Genomic DNA, 19,900 nt, shown 5'->3' with positions numbered 1-19,900 from the left:
GCTCAGTCTGGTGGTATGGGAACGATATTTATTGTCGTTTTCTGGCCTACTTCGATTGATAACTTTTTCGGTAGTAGCTGTTTTTCGGTAGATGGCTCTAGTAGATCCGTGACTTTTCTTTCTTTGCAATTCGGAAAGGCCCAAAGTGTGATGTCTGGAGAAGTCGGAGAGAAAAGGATATGGGACTACTGATGAGGAGGAAAACACCTCCGAAACCGGTATAAACTCTTCCTGCACTCTCCGATTTAACCAGAATATTATGCGGCTGCTGCATTTTCGTGTTGCAAAGAAATTGAAAATGTTTATACATTTTACATTTAGTTCCGTTTGGTTGTGCTTTTCAATATAATCTCTTATGTTAGCAGCATACAGTAATAGTCTGGGCTGATTATCGGAGAATAGGCCATTTTTGGGAAAACTTATTTACCAGCAATTGTATTGCTGGAATCGAATTATAAGATCCTATATATTAATAATATAGGTATGCAAAGTGCTCAGATAGTGTGCTACTTTTTTTATAAACAAAATGGCGCACGAAAATCGTGTTTTTTAATTATTGCTCTATAACTCCGAAGATTTTAACTTTACAACAAAAACACCCAAATAAAAATTCACCGTGATTAAATTCTGCATAGAGACGCGTTTTTTTCCGATCTGCTCCGACGAAAATTTTCCTCGAAAAATGAGGGTTTTCACAACAAAATCTTTAATTTTAAAATAAAGTTTTAGATAAGTAATTATCTACCAATAATTAAATCATTTGGTGACTTAAAAGCCTTTTTGGTTTAGATTATAGTTCCAGAAGCTGATGAAAATTAAACGAATATTTTAGCAACAATTCAATTGTTAATTAATAATTTACGGTCGCAATAATAACCAAAATAATTATGATACACTGATCAAGCTTTGAAATCTTATAAAGATGAGATGCCTATTTAACATTTTGTCGACAAAATATGAATTTTTTATTTTTTGCATAATCTTTAAATGTTTAAAAAAAATAGTTATAAACAAATTAACGTTTCTCAGAAAGTTTTTATTACATTAAAATTTTAAAAAATAGCTAAAATGCGCATTTAAAATATCTTGAAAATGAATGCTTTAAAACTTTTTTGCAACCATTTGTAAAAAAGTTATGAAACAGCAAAGTAAACATACGATTACTACTGTGTTTATATATTTTTTAATTCTTTCAAAGCGTAGAAGTGAGTTTAAAGTACAAGCTAATTATTTACAAAAAATATCGATTATCAGTTTAATGGTTATATTTTAATTAAAGATTATAAATATATTTTTTTGTAATTTATACGCGCGAAAGTAGAGTAACACAGTACTGTAGCTAAAATTTTCACTCGGAGCGACGACCGGCCGCGTGATGTGTACACTTTTAATAAATAATGTATGCTGCGTGTCAGTCGCTTCGAGTGAACATTTTAGCTCCGACTCTGTATCAGGCCTACGTTTGCGCTAAAAATTACAAAAAAGGTATTTTTAATCTTTGATTAAAATATAACCATTTCACTAATTTTTGGCATTCTTTGTGAGTAATTAGGTTGTACCATAGACTCACTTTTAAGCTTTGAAACAATTAAAACAAATTATAAACAACGGAGAATTCGTATATTTACTTTGCTGTTTCATAACTTTTTTGCAAATGGTTGGAAAAATTTTTTAAAGCATTCATTTTCAAGACCTATGAAATACGCATTTTAAGTATTTTTTAAAATTAGAATATAATAAACAATTTCTGAGAAATGTTAATTTGTTCATAACAATTTTTTTTAAACATTTAAAGATTATGCAAAAAAATGAAAAATTTATATTTTGTCGACAAAATATTAAATAGGCATCACACCTTTATAATCTTTCTAAGTTTGATCAATGTCTCATAATTATTTTGGTTGTTATTGCGACTGTAAATTGTTAAGTAACAATTGAATTGTTGCTAAAATATTCGTTTCATTTTCACCGGCTTCTGAATTTATAATCTATAACAAGAAAGCTTTTATTTCACCAAGCTATATAATTATTGATAAATAATTACTGGCCCAAAAAATGTATTTGAAAATTCGAGATTTTGTTGGGAAAACCCACATTTACGAAGAAAATTTTCGTCGGAGCAAATCGGGAAAAACATGCCTCTATGCAGAATCAAATTGGGGTGAATTTTTATTTAAGCGTTTTTGGTATAAAGTTAAAATCTTCGGAGTTATAGAGCAATAATTGAAAAAAATACGATTTGTCGGAGCCATTTTGTTTATAAAAAAAGTAGCACACTATATGCGGACTTTGCATACCTATATTAATAATATATAGGATCTTATAATTCGATTCCAGCTATAAAATTGCTGGTAAATAACCTTTCTTTGTACTTTACTAATTAGACCAGCGTATTATAACTATTTTTTTTCAAAATTTAAAGATTATGCAAAAAAAAGAAAAATTTATATTTTGTCAATAAAATATTAAATAAGCATCTCATCTTTATAATCTTTATAAGTTTGATCAATGTATCATGATTATTTTGGTCATTATTGCGATCGTAATTTGTTAATTAACAATTGAATTGTTGCTAAAATATTCGTTTAATTTTCACCGGCTTCTGGAATTACAATCTATACCAAGAAAGCTTTGATGTCACTAAGTTATTTAATTATTGATTAATAATTACTTACCTAAAACTTTATTTGAAAATTAGAGTTTTTGTTAGGAAAACCCGCATTTTCCGAGGAAAATTTTCGTCGGAGCAAATCGGGAAAAACATGCCTCTATGCATAATCAAATTGGGGTGAATTTTTATTTGAGTGTTTTTGTTGTAAAGTTAAAATCTTCGGAGTTATAGAGCAATAATTGAAAAAAATACGATTTGTCGGCGCCATTTTGTTTATAAAAAAAGTAGCACACTATCTGCGGACTTTGCATACCTATATTATTAATATATAGGATCTTATAATTCGATTCCAGCAATAAAATTGCTGGTAAATAACTTTTCCATGAATTTTGCTAATTACCCCAGAGTATAATGGACTTTATTACATTCAGCAAGACTCTTTTCCTAGAATAATTTGAACTTCTTGTGTTCGCCATAAGTTTGTTTAGATTTTGGATTCTTATCACATATGTATCCTTAATCGTACAAGAAAAATGAGGTTTGAATATAAATTTTTAGTCCAGTATTACTCCCAGATACATTTTCTGGGCAGGGATGATTTTGAGATCTACTAGATGGAATGTGATGTAGAATATCAGGCGTAAAGGCGCCTTATAAATTGTATCCATTACTGTGTAATCATACATGCTACAAGTGTTGTACTGATATTTAAAAATACCGAGAGAAAACACACGCCAACAGCAAAATCAAAATTATATTAAAATAAATAAAAGAGGCAGTAGGCACAATTGTAAAATAAAATAGTGTTAACATACAAAAAATTTTCCATTATATTTTTAAAATATGGTCACACATAAATTCATAACTACATTATATAAATTATATTAAACTATAAATGAGTAGGTCTTGTCATGGCTCTAATATATAACAATGTTAAAATTCAAGTTAATTAAAACTGGGCAGTTGAATGATTATCTAAAATATAAAATAATATCAACACTTATATCACTTAATTTTCTATTATAGTAAGTTTTCAAACTGCCGTGAGAATATAAAAAGTATAAACTGGAGTTTCTTTAGAAATCAGATCACTATGTAAAAATAATATTCAACTAATCTAGCATGTACTTTAATATTAGGCAAATTTTAATTCTGGGTGATGAGTAAGTAAATCGACAAAATTGCAGAACAAATAACAGTATTTTTTATATAACAGCTACATTACATCACTTTTGACCGTTAAAACATACCATGGTTTCTTAATTGGTATTGAATATCATTCAATATGTAATAAAGGTGCGTAGCAGATGAGGGGCTAATACAGACTCAAACCACTAACTGGGGTAAAATACAATAAGAGCCAGAACCTCTAACATCGAAATAAAAGACTAAGAAACGTGTAAAAACATTATAGTAGGGGAGGAAAGTATGCTAAATGTGCAGTCACTCGACCGCTTTGGGGATCTATTGGGTTGTGAAGAGTCGGTTTTAAAACCAAAAAAGTTAAGTACAGTTTTCCATTTTTAATTTAATTTTCCATTTCCAACAATCTTTTTTCCAATTATAGCGCCATCTATCCATAATTCGAAAAAATGCTTCAAGTAAAAGTTACTTATTTTTACGTAAGGAATCCGAATCTGCAATAAAAATGGGGGCTCCTATTTAAAATTTTAAAGTAACCCCCCACTCCACTTCCGTGGGAGGTCGTGTTTGGTGCCATTCGATAGATTTTTAAAACATACTGAATAAGTGTATTTTTCAGTTTTTCGATCTAATGTTCATTTCGCGAAATATCGCGGGATTCGTATTTAAAATTTTAAATTTACCCCCCACCTCTCTCCGTGGACAGTCGTGTCTGGTATCATTCGATAGATTTTTGACAAATATTGAGCACGTATTTTTTAGTTTTTAGATATATCGTTCATTTCGCGAAATATTCGCTTTTTTCTTGTGAAACTTTGTGACTCACCCATTTCCTTACGCCCCGGCCAAATCGTCAGATTTTTGAAATATACACTGTTTTGCATGTACTTAACTTACCTTATCTTAATCTGACGATTTCGAGTTTTTCTAAGGATATTTTTTTTCGCCCCCCCCCCTTAACGAAATCCCCTGTGTTTAGAGCCAATATATGATAGAGGTACATCTACAGGGTACCAGGGTTCTCCCCATATGATAATCTGACGCGCTTGAGTTACTGCAAAAATTCCCGCTTGGGCTCTCCTACTATTATATAAGAAATTGCAAAAGAGATCCTGTGCATACAGAAAAAGGTAAACAAAACTAAAGAACAACGACTTGATGAAGAATGTCGATACATAGCAGAAAGGAAAAATAGTGCATACCGATGAAAACGGTAGACGATACAAGTATTCGCGGTGTGCAAGTAGTTGGAGGGGATACGAGAAACGATCGTGCGCGAATAGCGGAGAAATATTGTAACTTTTTTAAATAATTCATATTGTCAATTGAAATTGTCAAATTGACGTATATTTCATACCTACCGTCATTGAAGAAGAAAAATTATATATTGCTCCACAATATTGATATGATATGCAATTATTATATAAAGGTAAATTTAATTAATTGTAGTTTGCTTGCAGTACTGCATTTTAATAACTAATTTTATTTACTACATACAATTGTTTACGTTTTAATAACATAACCTGAATCTTATTTTTTCTTCTATTATTATTATTATTATTTTTTTGGACTATGGCCTTGACAATTATCCAGTAACCAGGACTAATATAATTGGCCAATATAATTAAAAGTGCGAAGAAAGTTGCTGAGCGTAGAAACCAGGTGTCGCTTTGTCGAACTTGCACGGCCCCAATAAGAAGAATATAGGCTGCTAAGGACAGAAGAAAAGAGAATACAAAAACTTGACAAAAGTAGAACAGAATTTAAACCAAGAACAATGATGAGCAGGGAAAGGAGACATAGTAACATCCCAAAGTAAAATATGGAAAATGTGGACAGAATTCTTTCAAGAAAAGTACGAAGTAAGCAGGGAGTAGATGCACTATGATGGAATGGCACTGAAACAAAATGATATCAGGGAAAAACAGCTCTCATTAGCTGAAATTAGCAAAGTCTCCCGGATCAGAAAATATTACCACAATTAATAAAAAAAAATGATGAAACTGATTATAAAATTCCATTACCTTGAATATACCATACGTTTAGATTTCGACTAGATATAGGGACTGAAGGAAACGTTAAAATCGGCAACATTGCTTATGAGAATGAGTTGAATTGCCACTGTAGAATACACGAATGCCTAAATAAACCCGCGCGACTCAGGTATGGAAAGCGAGGACGCAACGTTGTCATGTATTGAATGTCCTATATCTAATTTCTTCTTCTTCGGAGGTTGGATATCATAATGGCTATGGTCACTTTGTTGGCTGCTGCTCTGAACAGTTGTAATGAACTACAGTTAAACCATTCTTTAAGGTTCCTCAGCCAGGAGATGCGTCTTCTTCTTATGCTTCTTCTTCCTTGGATCCTTCCTGGCATAATAATTCTCAGCAACTCATATTTTTCTCCTCTGGTAATGTGACCCAAATATTCCAGTTTTCTTGTTTTTATACTGTTCATAATTTCTAATTCCTTATTTAAACGTCGTAGCACTTCAACATTGGTAATCCTTTGAACACACTGTATTTTCAATATTCACCTGTAACACCACATTTCGAACGCTTCTATTTTTATTATGTGTTGTCTCTTCAATGTCCAAGCTTCCATTCCGTATAGTAATATAGAAAATATGTAGCATCTTAGAGTCCTCAAACTGAGAGGCAACTGAAGGTCTTCGTTTGTAAGCAGTGTCTTCATTTTTATAAATGCTTGCCTTGCAATTTCAATTCAGACTTTAATTTCTTTGCTTTGGTCATTTTTGTCATCAACCCAGGTTCCCAGATATTTGTATGTCTTTACTTTTTCTATTTGGGTTTGCTCTATCATTAACCTTTCATTTCCATGTTGTGTTTTTGAGACAATCATAAATTTAGTTTTTTTCTTGTTTATTTTCTTTTTAATATAATTCTATAATTCTTGTAGCGATTCCAGGGTGTCTGCCATTATAACGGTGTCATCAGCAAATCTTATGTCTTCCGTTTATGTATTCTTCCGTTTATAGAGATTCCATCAGTTAGTTCCGCTATCGTTTCCTGAAATATGGCTTCACTGTACACGTTAAACAATAGCGGCGACAGAACACTACCCTGTCTTACTCCTCTCTTTATATCAATATTCTCGGACTCTTGTTCTTCTATCTTTATATTGGCCTTTTGATTCCAATACAAATTGATGATAATTCGTAAATCTCGTCTGTCTACATCTGTTTTTCAATAATTCTATTAGTTCTTCATGTCGGACCCTGTCGAACGCTTTTTCGAAGTCGATGAAACAGGAATAAATATCCAAGTTCATATCTAATTTAAAACTAAACAATCTGTACATTGACCTTGAATTAACGAATAATAAGCATTAAAAATGCCGTAAAAAAGTTGATTCCGGCCCTGTTATTTGAATGTGTGAATGAAATTTAAAATAAATATAATATTAAAGTTCATCTCAGATTAACAATATGTCATATATAAATAAATAAAATAAAAGTAGGACATAAATAATTTAGTTCAATTGGTATTTAATATAGTACAGAACTTGTTAAATTAAATAGAAATAGAGAGATTTTAAGCCATTTGAAATTGAAAAAACGCTAAAAGTTATGCCAAACATGGGCAATGCATAATACTTAAACATGTGCAGTTTTTACATAATATGGGGAATATCGTCCCCCTTCTGTTCTGGCCGCAGATTTGAGAAAAAAATTGTTTGCCCAGTAAACAATTCTGTTCGAAAAAGCAAATTATGTTAAAACATACAAAAAAACGGGCATTTTCTTACTTAGGTTAAATTAAGAGGATACATAAGCGCGTCATCAAAACGGAAAACGCGTTCCAAGATTGCGGCTTTAATTTTGAATATTTTGTTGAGATATTTAGCACACATATTCGTAATACAGTAAAGAATGACGGTACAGAGCTCAATTTGAGAAATATGTTAGAATGTGGAAATTACTCTATATATAAATAAAATATTACAAAAACGAGCATGTACCGCCTTTAAGAAGAACAAAATAATACACTTTCTTCAAATAAACTTTTTATCCCGTGCCTAGATTTTGTGTCTCCTTGGAACTACTAAAATTGATTATCTGTAACAAGAAATTGAAAATATTATAACCAATAACTGATTAGGCAACAAAGAGAAATAGTCACTGTCATTTTGACAAACCTGCGTCGGTTTTCTAAGTGTAATAGCACGATTCTCTTATCTGTTCTGTTATCTGTATCGATATCCATTCAGTGCAGTAGTGTATTATTTTCTAAGATATTGGAATTCGTTAGTGTTCATCCATAGGGAAGTAGTGTTTGTTTATAATTAATTTATTATATTTTTGTGTAAAAGAACTAAGTTGTCGGACTATTTGAAAAAATAGATTATTATTAATTGTCAGTTTATAGGTAAGTATATTTTACGTAAAAATATTTCGAATTCTAATGCGAGTATATAAAGTTTAAGTATAAGTTTATAAAGAGGATTTTTTATTCTAGAAATATCATCAATAGTTTAAAAAAATAGGAAAAGTTTATCAAATGAAAATAAAGTGAGGACTTCTAAGAAAAGTCCAGTAAAAACCGTGCTAAAATTATGCGAAAATCGAAATTAGAGCATCCACAAATTTTAATAATGACTGTTGTAAATAAAAAGTTGTGAAAAAATGTTTCCCATGAAAATGAAATTCGTAATAAATCTATATTTAGGTACAGAAATTCTGACTACAGTACAAATGCCAATTTTTTCAGGTAGGTATATATTCATTGGCGACAATATTTTCGAACTTGCTTCAATCTGTTGTTCATTTCTTACGACTAAACTATTTAATATATACGTTTATAGTAAAACTTATAAGAAGAGCTCGGTTTATTTTATTTTGGTTTATTTTTATAAATATTTATTTACTAATAATAATCTTGTTTTCTATGACTTCCATTTAGCGCCTATGAGTACTATCGAACAAGCGAGACGTGGCGCGTGACCTTGTCGTATTATGCATTTATCGCTGTGTATTTTCGGGCAAGGTCAACCGCCAGGACTCGTTTGTCAGATAGTATATTGTCACAATTCGCGGTGTGCAAGTACTTGGAAAGGGAAACGAGAAACGACCGTGCGCGAGTCGCGGAGAAATATTGCATCTATCTTAAATAATTCATATTGTCAATTGAAATTGTCAAATTGACGTATATTTCATACCTTCTGTCATTGACGCAGAAAAATTATATATTGCTCCACAATATTGATATGATATGCAATTATTATATAAAGGTAAATTTAATTAATTGTATTTTGCTTGCAGTACTGCATTTTAATAACTGATTTTATTTACTACATACAATTGTTTACGTTTACTAAACATAACCTGCATCTTATTTTTTCTTCTTATTATTTTTTTAGACTATGGTCTTGACAATTATCCAGCAACCAGGACTAATATAATTGGCCAATATAATTAAAAGTGCGAATAAAAGTACAGAGCGTAGAAATAGAGGTCGCTTTGCCGAACTTGCACGGTCCCAATATTGAGCCTTCATCTTAGATAGTGTCAAACTGGACTCTTATATTACAAGATGTAAATCCCTACATTATAGTGATATCATTTAATAGAATAATAGCTAATTCAAGAATTAACGCGCATGTTGAGATTAGCATATAACGTAGCTCATATCAGTGGCTTAAATCTCTCATAATCTCTTTTTAATATAAACATAAATGCACTGTCACCTCCACCGTATATTTTCCTTAACTTAATGTACATGTGAACAATAAAAAGACTAGAAAATGGCAAAATATTGCTAAAATAATATCAATCGCATAATATCATTCATTTACTTTTAATAAAAAAAGTAAAAATCTTACTAAATACATTTATTAAGTAAGTGCCTTAAAATAATTACTCACTATGAGCATGTTGTTTATATTGAAATGCATTAAGGTATGCCCAATGATCTTTTCATCAACGCTATTAAGTCCTATTTATTAAGTATCACTTGCCAATCCCCTCTCTATTTTACTGACCGATAAAAAAGAACATTTTATTTTAGGTTAGGTTCAACGCCAACTATAGTGAAGTGCGTGAAATGATACAAATTTTGCGTCGACTCGCTTCTTTACGTGCCTTGTTCAGCCTTCCTAAGGTTGGCTATCATTCTAGTGATTTTTTCTCTATCCTGCGCAAGTTTACATGATTGGGCGATACTGCGAATACCGGTCCAGTCACCAATGTTCTTCAGCGATCATGCCTGTTTTCTACCAACTCAACTTCATCATTCTATCTTGCAGTGGCGGCTTTTCTTTATGTGCTGCTGAGCTGCAGAACTACCAAACAACCATAGCAAATCTTAATTATTAAAGAATAATTAATATAGTTTTATTTCAAATCTGCCATATTATCATATTAAACATCAACTGTTAATAATAATTCACCAACAACGATGATTAATATTATTTTTTTTACGTATTTACTCCTCTAGTGAAACCGTATAATTTTTTTACGTATTTGGTGCTCCAGTGAAGCAATCTTTTTACGTATTTGCTGCTCCAGTGAAGCCGCGTCGATAATAACCGAAACACTGGCAGCGGTAAAATGCATTTATTAGGCAAACGGCGATCTTAGCCGATGTGCTTCGGCAATCGGCTGATTAACGGCCTCGGAAATGTGTTTGCGAGCTGCAATTCACGACAGTTATTCGTGACCGTTGCATCTGTGCCGTGTTTAGAAATTCTTAGGTTACAATTTTGACTGTAGAGAAATTCCATGACTGAAGACCGACTTGTAGCATTAACCATGTTGTCAGTAGAAAAAACACTTATAAAAGAAATACCAAACTTTAATGAAAAAGTTATAGACAAGTTTGCTTTAAAAAAATCGACGAATCGAGCTTATTTATAAAAAAAATAATATATTTGGCTCTGTGTGTAGTTAGTTCGTAAGACCCTATAATGCAATTATTGTTGTGGCGATTTTGTTTGTAGTGTTTTTTCGTTTGCATTCCTTAGTTTCGCGTATTTATCGATAAAATTCTACTAAAAACATAAACTATAAAACAATTACTAGTGTGCCATAATGTACCATTGCTATTTTTGATATAATTGGATTTATCTTCAATTTGAAAAGAAGAAAATCGGTAAGTTCTTTATTATTTTTTAATAGATATATAATGAATAAATATATGGTGTAAAATATCAAACTAAAAGCCTCGTTGTAAAATACAACGATTAAAAGATATTGAATTAAAAAAAACCAAAAAATACTGCAGAACTACCAAATTTTTGAGTCACCAGCCGCCACTGCTATCTTGATCTTTATTAATAGTTGTAACATACGATACTGATTACTTCGAAAAATGTGACCTTGATAGGAAATTTTTCGACACTTATGGATTCGAGTTTCCGAATATTATTAGCCCTTTTTAAGGGGCTATCCTAATGTAAAAGTATGAAATTCATATACTTTTTTGGGAATTTCTAAAATAAAAAATACTGTACCAATTGCTTTGAAAATTTGCATAAGCATTTAATATAAAAGGAAGTATGTATCTGTAACACAATTTTCATAAAAAAATGTTGAAAATTAAACGATTTATGCGACATCTACTGGCACCGTGAAAATAAAAACATGGTCCCACTCTGCAGTGATTGGGACTAATAGAGATCCTGAAACATAAAATTTCCAAAGTGATTATTGAAATATAAGTTATTTCCTATACCACCAACTAGAATTTTTGAAAAATATTAAAATTTGTAAAAATGGCGAAGTATTGAAAAGAAATTTTAAAATTAGTTAAAACATTTTCAGTTTCAAAAACCGCCAAATTAACATTTTTTATCCGATCAAAAACCCTAGTTGATGGTATAGAAAATAACTTATCATTCAATAATAACTTTGAAATTTTATGTTTTAGGATCTCTATTAGTCCCAATCACTGCAGCAGTGGACCTATGTTTTTATTTTCATGGTGCCAGTAGATAGCGCATAAATCGTCTTATTTTCAATTTTTTTTATAAAAATTGTTTTACATGTACTTCTTTTTATAATAAATGCTGATGCAAATTTTCAAAACAATTGGTACAGTACTTTTTATTTTACAAATTTCCAAAAAAGTATATGAATTTCGAACTTTTACACTAGGATAGCCCCTTAAGACTTCGTCTGACGAATTTCAGACATCACGAAGAACTTTGGATTGGAATCTTTGTCGTCTTTGCATATTTGTATTACTGGCAGTTCCCCAGATTTGAATCCCGTACATCCAGACCGGTCGTAGTATTGTCTTATAGAGAAGAAGTTTCTTCTCGATAGTTAAATCTAACTTCCGATTCATAAACCAGTACATTTTTTTGAAGCATGTCCAGTTGTAGTTGTTTGGGTATATGTTTTCCCCAATTTAGGAGATTATCTATGTGAATACCCAGATATTTGACATCGTTCCTAGCAGGCAGTAATTTTCGGCTTATAATCAGAATCATGAAGTAGTATCATGATATAAGAAGCTTTATACAGAAGCCAAAATATTGAATTTTTAAATAGATTCTGTATTTTCACTTCTATTTCTTGATGTGCTTATCCGTGACGACTGTTGGCGATTATCATGGCAATCTTTATATTATTTGCAGCAGCGCGGAACAGCTGCACAGATGTTGTGTTGAACCAGGTTCAGAGGTTCTTTAACCTTCCGATGACCAACCGTTTTTGTTACACGGATGACCAATGGGAGTAAAAAATGACCCCAGATCAAAAATGACCTGGAATGAATGTTTTCAGCATTTAAATCTTCATCTAACAATACATCCTTGTTTTGTGATACTATTTCATCTTCTATATCATCATAAAAATCGCTAGCAGTAACAATTTCCTGTAACTCAGCCTCGGTAAGATATTTGCGGGCCATATCTTATATGTACACAAAATACTAAGAAACTATAATAATATACGCCAGGAAATAATAATAATGACTAACTGTAGCAGACAGAAATGTCATGATTCGTACATAACAGGCACCACAGTCTAAAAATAGATTTTGATAACGCGCAGTGTAAAACTACTTGGAATTCCACACAATAGACGGTATTTTACTAAACATCAACTTCAGAATATATTTTTTATTCGTAAAATATAGGGAATGTTTTTTATTTCAAAATATGAGGATATCTAGAATGATATTAAAGTCAAATAAAAAAATAATGAGTTAAAAATTAAAAATACTTTTGAATTTATTAAAGAAAAACATAAGCTGGGGTCCAAATTTACCCCCTTGGTCATCCGAAGGTTAACCAGGATATTCTTCTCCTTCCTGGACCTCGCTTTCCAAATATTATTACTTGCAGGATGTCTTGTAGAAGTTCATATCTGGATTCATTTCGCATAATGTCTTCCAAGTATTGTAACTTTGGAGATTTGATGGTGGTCAGTACCCCTCGGTTCTTCTTCATTCGTTTGAGGACCTTCTCATTTGTGACCCGGTCAGCTTACATCCTGTTACACCACATGATATATTATTGATACCGAGATCCAAGTGTTTATCAAGATTAAAAAAATCTTACGTACCAAGTTTTTTGGTATAAATTCGGCGACTGAATAATTTCGTAGGATCGTCCAATATTATAAATTTCAGAATGAATGGTTTACAAGAATGGGCAAATGTACTGAACCTATAGGCGAGCGGCAGCAACCCCTAAAATTACGTTATACCGACCATGAAAATCAACTTTAAGGTGAATGATCAATTTTGGTCATTATTTATGTTTTCGAGGTCGCTGAATCAGAATATGTAGTTTATTTTTATCTAGAATTGGTGGAACATGTTCAAACATCAAATTTTATGCAAAAATGCGAAAAATCAATTTTGAGGATTTTGTAACTTTACCTCGCTGTATCTTTGGTCGATGTAAATATTTCCTCTTGAAAATTTTACAGTGTCATCTTTGAAGTATTTAGATAACAACGAGCTTTGTACAAAATGTTTATACAAATAAAAAGAGGAGTTGTTATTTTTAAACATTTTGTCGTCAGATTTCGTTAGTTTCATGTTTACTTAAAAAAGCTGAGTGAGAAACTTTTTAGCTTATAATTTTAACCAACACAGCAATAAAATATAATTCACAAAGAAGTTTTCTGGAAAATTTTAAGTCACGTTTATTTCTCGATATACTGTGCGGTGTGATGACCACGGTGTGGTCAATGGCTAATTTTGGTCATACTTTATGTTTTTGATGGTTCTGAAAACGAAAATTAGGTTTATTTTGAATTTTAAGCAGGGGACATTGGCAAAATCGCAATTTTACCCTAAAAATAAAAAAAATGAGAAATCACATATTTTGCGGTTAATAACTCTGTTTCATTTTAATATTTCTGTCTGAAATTTTTATAGTATATATTTCTTACCTTTCTGAAGATAATGGTACTTGTATCAATCTTTCTGTCTCATTATAATAAAAGTTATGAATAGTTTAAAGTTAAAGGTGCAGATTCCTGAATTTCAAAGTTTAATCGCAAAAGTTGAGTGACAAAATTTGAAATTTAGCTTTTTAATCAAGTTTATGTTAAAATATAGGGTACAAAGAATAAAATGTTTTATAGAAAAAAAAAAAAATAATGCAACTTTTAAATTTTAAGAAAAAGGTGATTTCATTTTTTTTATTATTTTTAGGGTAAAACTGCGATTTTGACACTGTTCCTCCATCTAAAATTCAAAATAAACCTTATTTTCGTTTCAGCACCATCAAAAACACTGTAAACAAGTAAGACCAAAATTAGCCATTCACCACACCGTGGTCATTATTTCGAGAAATAATCGTTTTTTTGGAAGAGTGCCACTCGTCTATAAAGTCACATAACTTTTTTCTTATTGCATATTTTGACTTAAAATTTTCCAGAAAACTTCTTTATGAATTATATTTTATTGCTGTGTTTTGTCAAAAAGTTTGTCACTCAACTTTGTAACGTTACAAACGTCACATCTTTGTTATTTTATTTTTAAATAATTATTTTACTTTATTTTCTTTATTATTTCATTAGTAATAATTTTCTTCTATTTGTTTTACCAGTTTTCTTCGTTAAAAACTCGTTGGCGCCCTCTTTTATTATCCTCTTTTATTATCTTCTATTTAATATATCTCTTTTCATCTAAAATCTAAATCATCATACTGAACGTACCCCGTATATTCTTACTCTGTAAGTATCTGTCTTTCAATACGGAACATGCCTGCTACTTCATAGTACTTGGTCGTCATTTCAAATGTCGTTTTCAATGACAGTGACACTTCATCCCTACCCGCTGACAAACTGAAAATGGAAGGGAAGAATTATTCCTTAAAAAGGCATGGAATTTGAAAATTGGATTTATTTTCCATCAATACTTAATATTCTCTTGGGGTGAGTTCTTATTCTTATCATATTAATTACAATCATATCATTTTTACGTATCCAACCTAACCTTCCATGTCTGCGAGCACATCGTCAATTTTAAATACCTATTTATTTCTAATTTTCATATATGCACGTTTAGTAATTAAATTCTAACTAGTAGTATCAATCTTAATTCCATTTAATTATTCCTTTGCCAATAACTGCTTTTTACGATTGTTTGGCAAAGACTCGTTTTTGGTTTTTCTTCTTGATGTTTGATATGTGTTTTTATCTTATAGTTTTTGGGAACAAATCAACCTTTTCTCCCGTCGGGAGCCACCTGCCTTCATCACCGGTGATGCTACTCATAAGGCGAAGACTTCATGGATGCATCGCAACTAGACTGCAGCGATCAACACCACCAGTAAATTAGAGCTGGACTGACCTAGGGCCACAACATCTGTCCAGGTCAAGAGAAGTCAACAACTGTACCATTCGACATCAAAAAGTTACCATCAGCTACCAAAAGCCATAAGTATAATCCAGAATTGTTAGTTTTTGGCAACAATTTGAATATATGTGTTAATGCATATACAGTCGAACCCGCTTATTGGAATAGCCTTCGTGCCAAGCAAAAGTATTCCTATAACTGGGATATTCTAATAACCGATCATATGTGCCAAGTTAAAACGTTTTGTGACCTCAAATTGCTATTCCTTAAACCGGGATATTCCTTTAACAGGTATTCTAATAAGCGGGTTCGACTGTAATAAGTCATATTTTTATTATATCTTTATGAACAATAAACATGATTAGTTAAAAATACTGCTTTGTTTGCTTCCATTCCGAATTTTCATAGTTCATTTCTAAGATTAGGACAAGACGAACACACACCTGAGAGACTGAGCTAGGTAAAGGTGTAGCGATGGCTATCTTGGATGATTGAGGTAATATTTTCGAATATTATTTCAATTAGCTATGGTAGTCCATCGCCTTTTTTTATTTCGTTGCACTGGTGCCCAACGTGGGGCCCGTTTTTTAAGTAAACATGGAACTAACGAAATCTGACGACAAAATGTCTAAAAATTAACAACCCCTCTTTTAATTTGTTTAAACATTTTGGACAAATCTCGTTGTCATCTAAATACTCGAAAGGTGATACAGTAAAATTTTCAAAAGGAAATATTTACAGCGACCAAAGATACAGTGAGGTAAATATGAAAAATCATCAAAATTAATTTTTCGAATTTTTGCATAAAATTTGATTTTTGAACATGTACCACCAATTCTAGATAAAAATAAACTTCATATTCGGATTCACCGACCTCGAAAATATAAAGAATGACCAAAATTTGCCATTCACCTATCATGGTCGCTTTTTCGATTTCTAAGCCTCAAATTAGGGGAGCCGCTCGGCTACTAAGGAAACGTTATTTGAAAAGTATTAAAGTCGTTTTAAAAACACTGGGTTTTCTAACAAAAATTTTAAATAAATATATGCTTAAAAATTACTCAAAACAAAAACATCAGAATGCCCTTTGGAGTTCATCTCCGGAATTAAATTTTCTGTATTAACACTACCGTGTTCATAAATATTATATTATAAACGTGTTATTTAAATAAAACAGTTCTTACAACATTCAAAAACCCAATCAATTACCTAATGGTGAAATCTTTCTAGCAAAAAACAACATAGTGACCTGAAATCACATTAGTCATCTTAAAAATATCTAATTTTCAAAGTCATCAGTCCATCGTAGCTCTGTACTCCTAGGCGAAGTCTTCTGTTCCCTCCCTTCATCTTCCCCACAAAAGAAATCATCGTCAAACGGATCATCTTCTCTGGCGAAAATATTTACCGATTCAGATTTCTTAATGTTGATATCTGTTCTCAAACCTGAAAATCTATTTTTTGAAAGAATCTTCTTTCGTCCATTCGTAGCGTTTTCAAAATTACTGGTACTAAATTCATCTTCGTCCTCACGATCTGCCTCTTCTTTAATACTTGAAATGTTGTCGTCAGGTTCCTGTTTCTCGGTAGGGGAAAAGTCGTCCTCGAAGTGAGATTTTGACTTCGTCTGGTACCGAGGGGATAATTTGGTCGTTGGTCGAGGTCTATCACGAACGCTGTAAAAAATTTGAATTTTAGAAATTATATTGAAACTACTAAGTTTTCTGTTTCTTTCAGGACTATACTTGAATCTTTCCAGTGAACCCTATGTTCATTTTCCCATGCGTGTTTACATATTTGAGATCTATCAAATTCTTTAATTTTAGTATAATATTGATGTTCAATAATTCTAACGTTTAATGATCTTGATGTTTCAAACTAAATAAAAATGTTCGCATTCACAAGGTATTTTATAAATAAAATTCTTTGTTCTTTCTTGTTCATTGTTAGGTTTAGTTTTAGATCAAATAGATCTAATGCGTTTGTTGTTTTGAATGTTGTTGTAATGTTGAATTTGTTTCCTATTGTTTTAAGTTTCTCGGATAGTCCTTTTATACAGGGTGTTAGTAAATAAGTATGAAAAACTTTAAGGGATAATTCTACATGAAAAAATAATGGCAGTTTGCTCGATAAACGTATGTCCGCAAATGCTTTGTTTCCGAGATACAGGGTGTTGACATTTTTATTTCAAACTGCCAATTTTTTATTGCTCTAAGACCAGCTGAGATATGAAAATTACATTTGGTGGGTTTCAAGACGTAGTTATTGCGCATTTTTTGGCAAACAAATAAAAATTTTATATTTATAATTGGCGCGCCTACGGGTAATGGTCTGAATTTTTTTAAAGAAAAAATGGTACGCCACTGAGATATTTCAAATTAAAAATTATTTTTGTATTCCACGTTTAATTTATGAAAAAGAACCTTTCTTGTATTTTTTTGGTGCACCGTTTTTATGCAAAGAAATAAAACATCTTCGAACGTATTTTTCATTTCTTAATACATTATCAAGAACTCCCCAATCTAATAATACCAAAGTAGAACAATAACAGAAAATGTTACTAAAAAGATTTTAACTAGGTGCAAAGCTACAACAAATGTTTAAAATTACCTCCTTTAAAGGTGACAGAATAATTTTATATTCACCATTGGCGCCCGTACAGGTAATGGTCTGAATTTTTTAAAGAAAAAAAGTAGTACGCCACCGAGAAACGTCAAATTAAAAATCATTTTGGAATTCCTCGTTCAATTTATAACAAAAAATCATTCTTGTCTTTTTTTCATATGCGGCGCCGTTTTTATACAAAAAAATAAAACATCTTAACGCTTACAAATTATTCGAGGTAGATTCCATATGCACAGAAAATTTCAAATACTTTGTAAACGTTAAGATATTTTATTTTTTTGCATAAAAACGGTGCCTCATATGAAAAAAAGACAAAAACGATTTTTTGTCGTAAATTGAACGAGGAATTCAAAAATGATTTTTAATTTGACATATCTCAGTGGCGTACCATTTTTTTCTTTAAAAAATTCGGGCCTTTACCCGTACGCGCGCCAATGGTGAATATAAAATTACTCTGTAAAATAGTTCTTGATAATGTATTACGAAATGAAAAATACGCGCGAAGATGTTTTATTTTTTTTTGCATAAAAACGGTGCACCATATGAAAAAAAGACAAGAAAGGTTCTTTATCATAAATTAAACGTGAAATACAAAAATAATTTTTAATTTGAAATATCTCAGTGGCGTACTATTTTTTTCTTTAAAAAATTCAGACCATTACCCGTAGGCGCGCCAATGATGAATATAAAATTGTTATTTGTTTGCCAAAAAATGCGCAATAACTATCTCTTGAAACCCACCAAATTTAATTTTCATAGCTCAAGCGGTCTTAGAGCAATAAAGAAATTCGCAGTTTGAAAAAAAAATTCCAACAACCCGTATCTTGGAAACGAAGCATTTGCGGACATACATTTATAGAGCAAACTGTCATTATTTTTTCATGTAGAATTACCCCTTAAAGTTTTTCATACTTATTTACTAACACTCCTGACAATTTCTTATTTATAAACAACAGAGGATAATCGTTTTTTAATAAAACAGATGTTAACAATTGATTCTCTTCTCAGAATGAATTTTCGTTAGAACAAGTAATTTTGGCTCTATCGTATTAGGATTTAATGATTCCTTTTTAACATTGATGTAGTGATTAGATTTGTAATTTAGATATCTGTTGGTATGTGCTGGTTTTCTATATAGTTACAAATAATATTTAATACTAACCTTTCAACTGGCAGCGATTTCTCAAAATCATTCTCAAAGTTGATTTTCGATGTCAATCTACTCGGTATTACAGGACTAGGTTCTGGAGAAACAAAGTCATTCTCAAAAACTAATTTTCCACGACTACTTGACTTCCTAGGGAAAGTACTGGCCATATTTTCCTCAGACTTGGGACTGTCTTTGGTTTTCTTTCGCGTAAGAGTTGAAGGTTTTTTATTACATTCTATTTTAAAGTCAGAGGGAATTTTCTTACTGATTACTGGTTCTTCTGGAAATTTGTAACGATGTGCACTTTTTATTGGTGGACCCAAATCGGATTTATGCCTATGAGTTGGTTCTGAATATTGAGAATCTCGACTACGGGATCTTCTACCAGGTTTGTATCTTCTATCTCTTTCACCATCACTTCCACCTTAAAAAAATTTAAAGCACAAACTTTAAAAAACTAATCCAAAAAATAATAGAACAAAACAGAATACCACAAGAATGGAGATCCAGCATCCTAACACCTCTCTTCAAAAAGGGAAACACATCGGACCCGGAGAATTGCCGTGGAATTAATTACTAGAGAACGGC

General features: G+C 31.4%; 1 protein-coding gene across 3 annotated transcripts in view; it reads right to left on the bottom strand.

Moving 5' to 3' along the window:
- Positions 1-3,347: 3,347 nt before the first annotated feature.
- The window catches only part of LOC114349376 (protein disabled), a 103,597-nt gene continuing 87,044 nt past the window's right edge, over positions 3,348-19,900 (bottom strand). For all 3 annotated transcript variants that reach the window (XM_028299726.2, XM_050648085.1, XM_050648087.1), the window contains exons 13-14: positions 19,325-19,736; positions 3,348-17,213 (exon numbers count right to left, since the gene is read on the bottom strand). In XM_028299726.2, coding sequence (XP_028155527.2) covers positions 16,817-17,213; positions 19,325-19,736 — 809 coding nt within the window. In that variant the 3' untranslated portion in view covers positions 3,348-16,816. The remainder of the gene's footprint in view (positions 17,214-19,324; positions 19,737-19,900) is intronic.

Source organism: Diabrotica virgifera, chromosome 4, assembly GCF_917563875.1.
Source record: "Diabrotica virgifera virgifera chromosome 4, PGI_DIABVI_V3a".
In the NCBI taxonomy this organism is placed as follows: domain Eukaryota; kingdom Metazoa; phylum Arthropoda; class Insecta; order Coleoptera; family Chrysomelidae; genus Diabrotica; species Diabrotica virgifera.
Note: the sequence above shows the minus strand (reverse complement) of the source record. Positions and strands in the feature narration are given on the sequence as shown.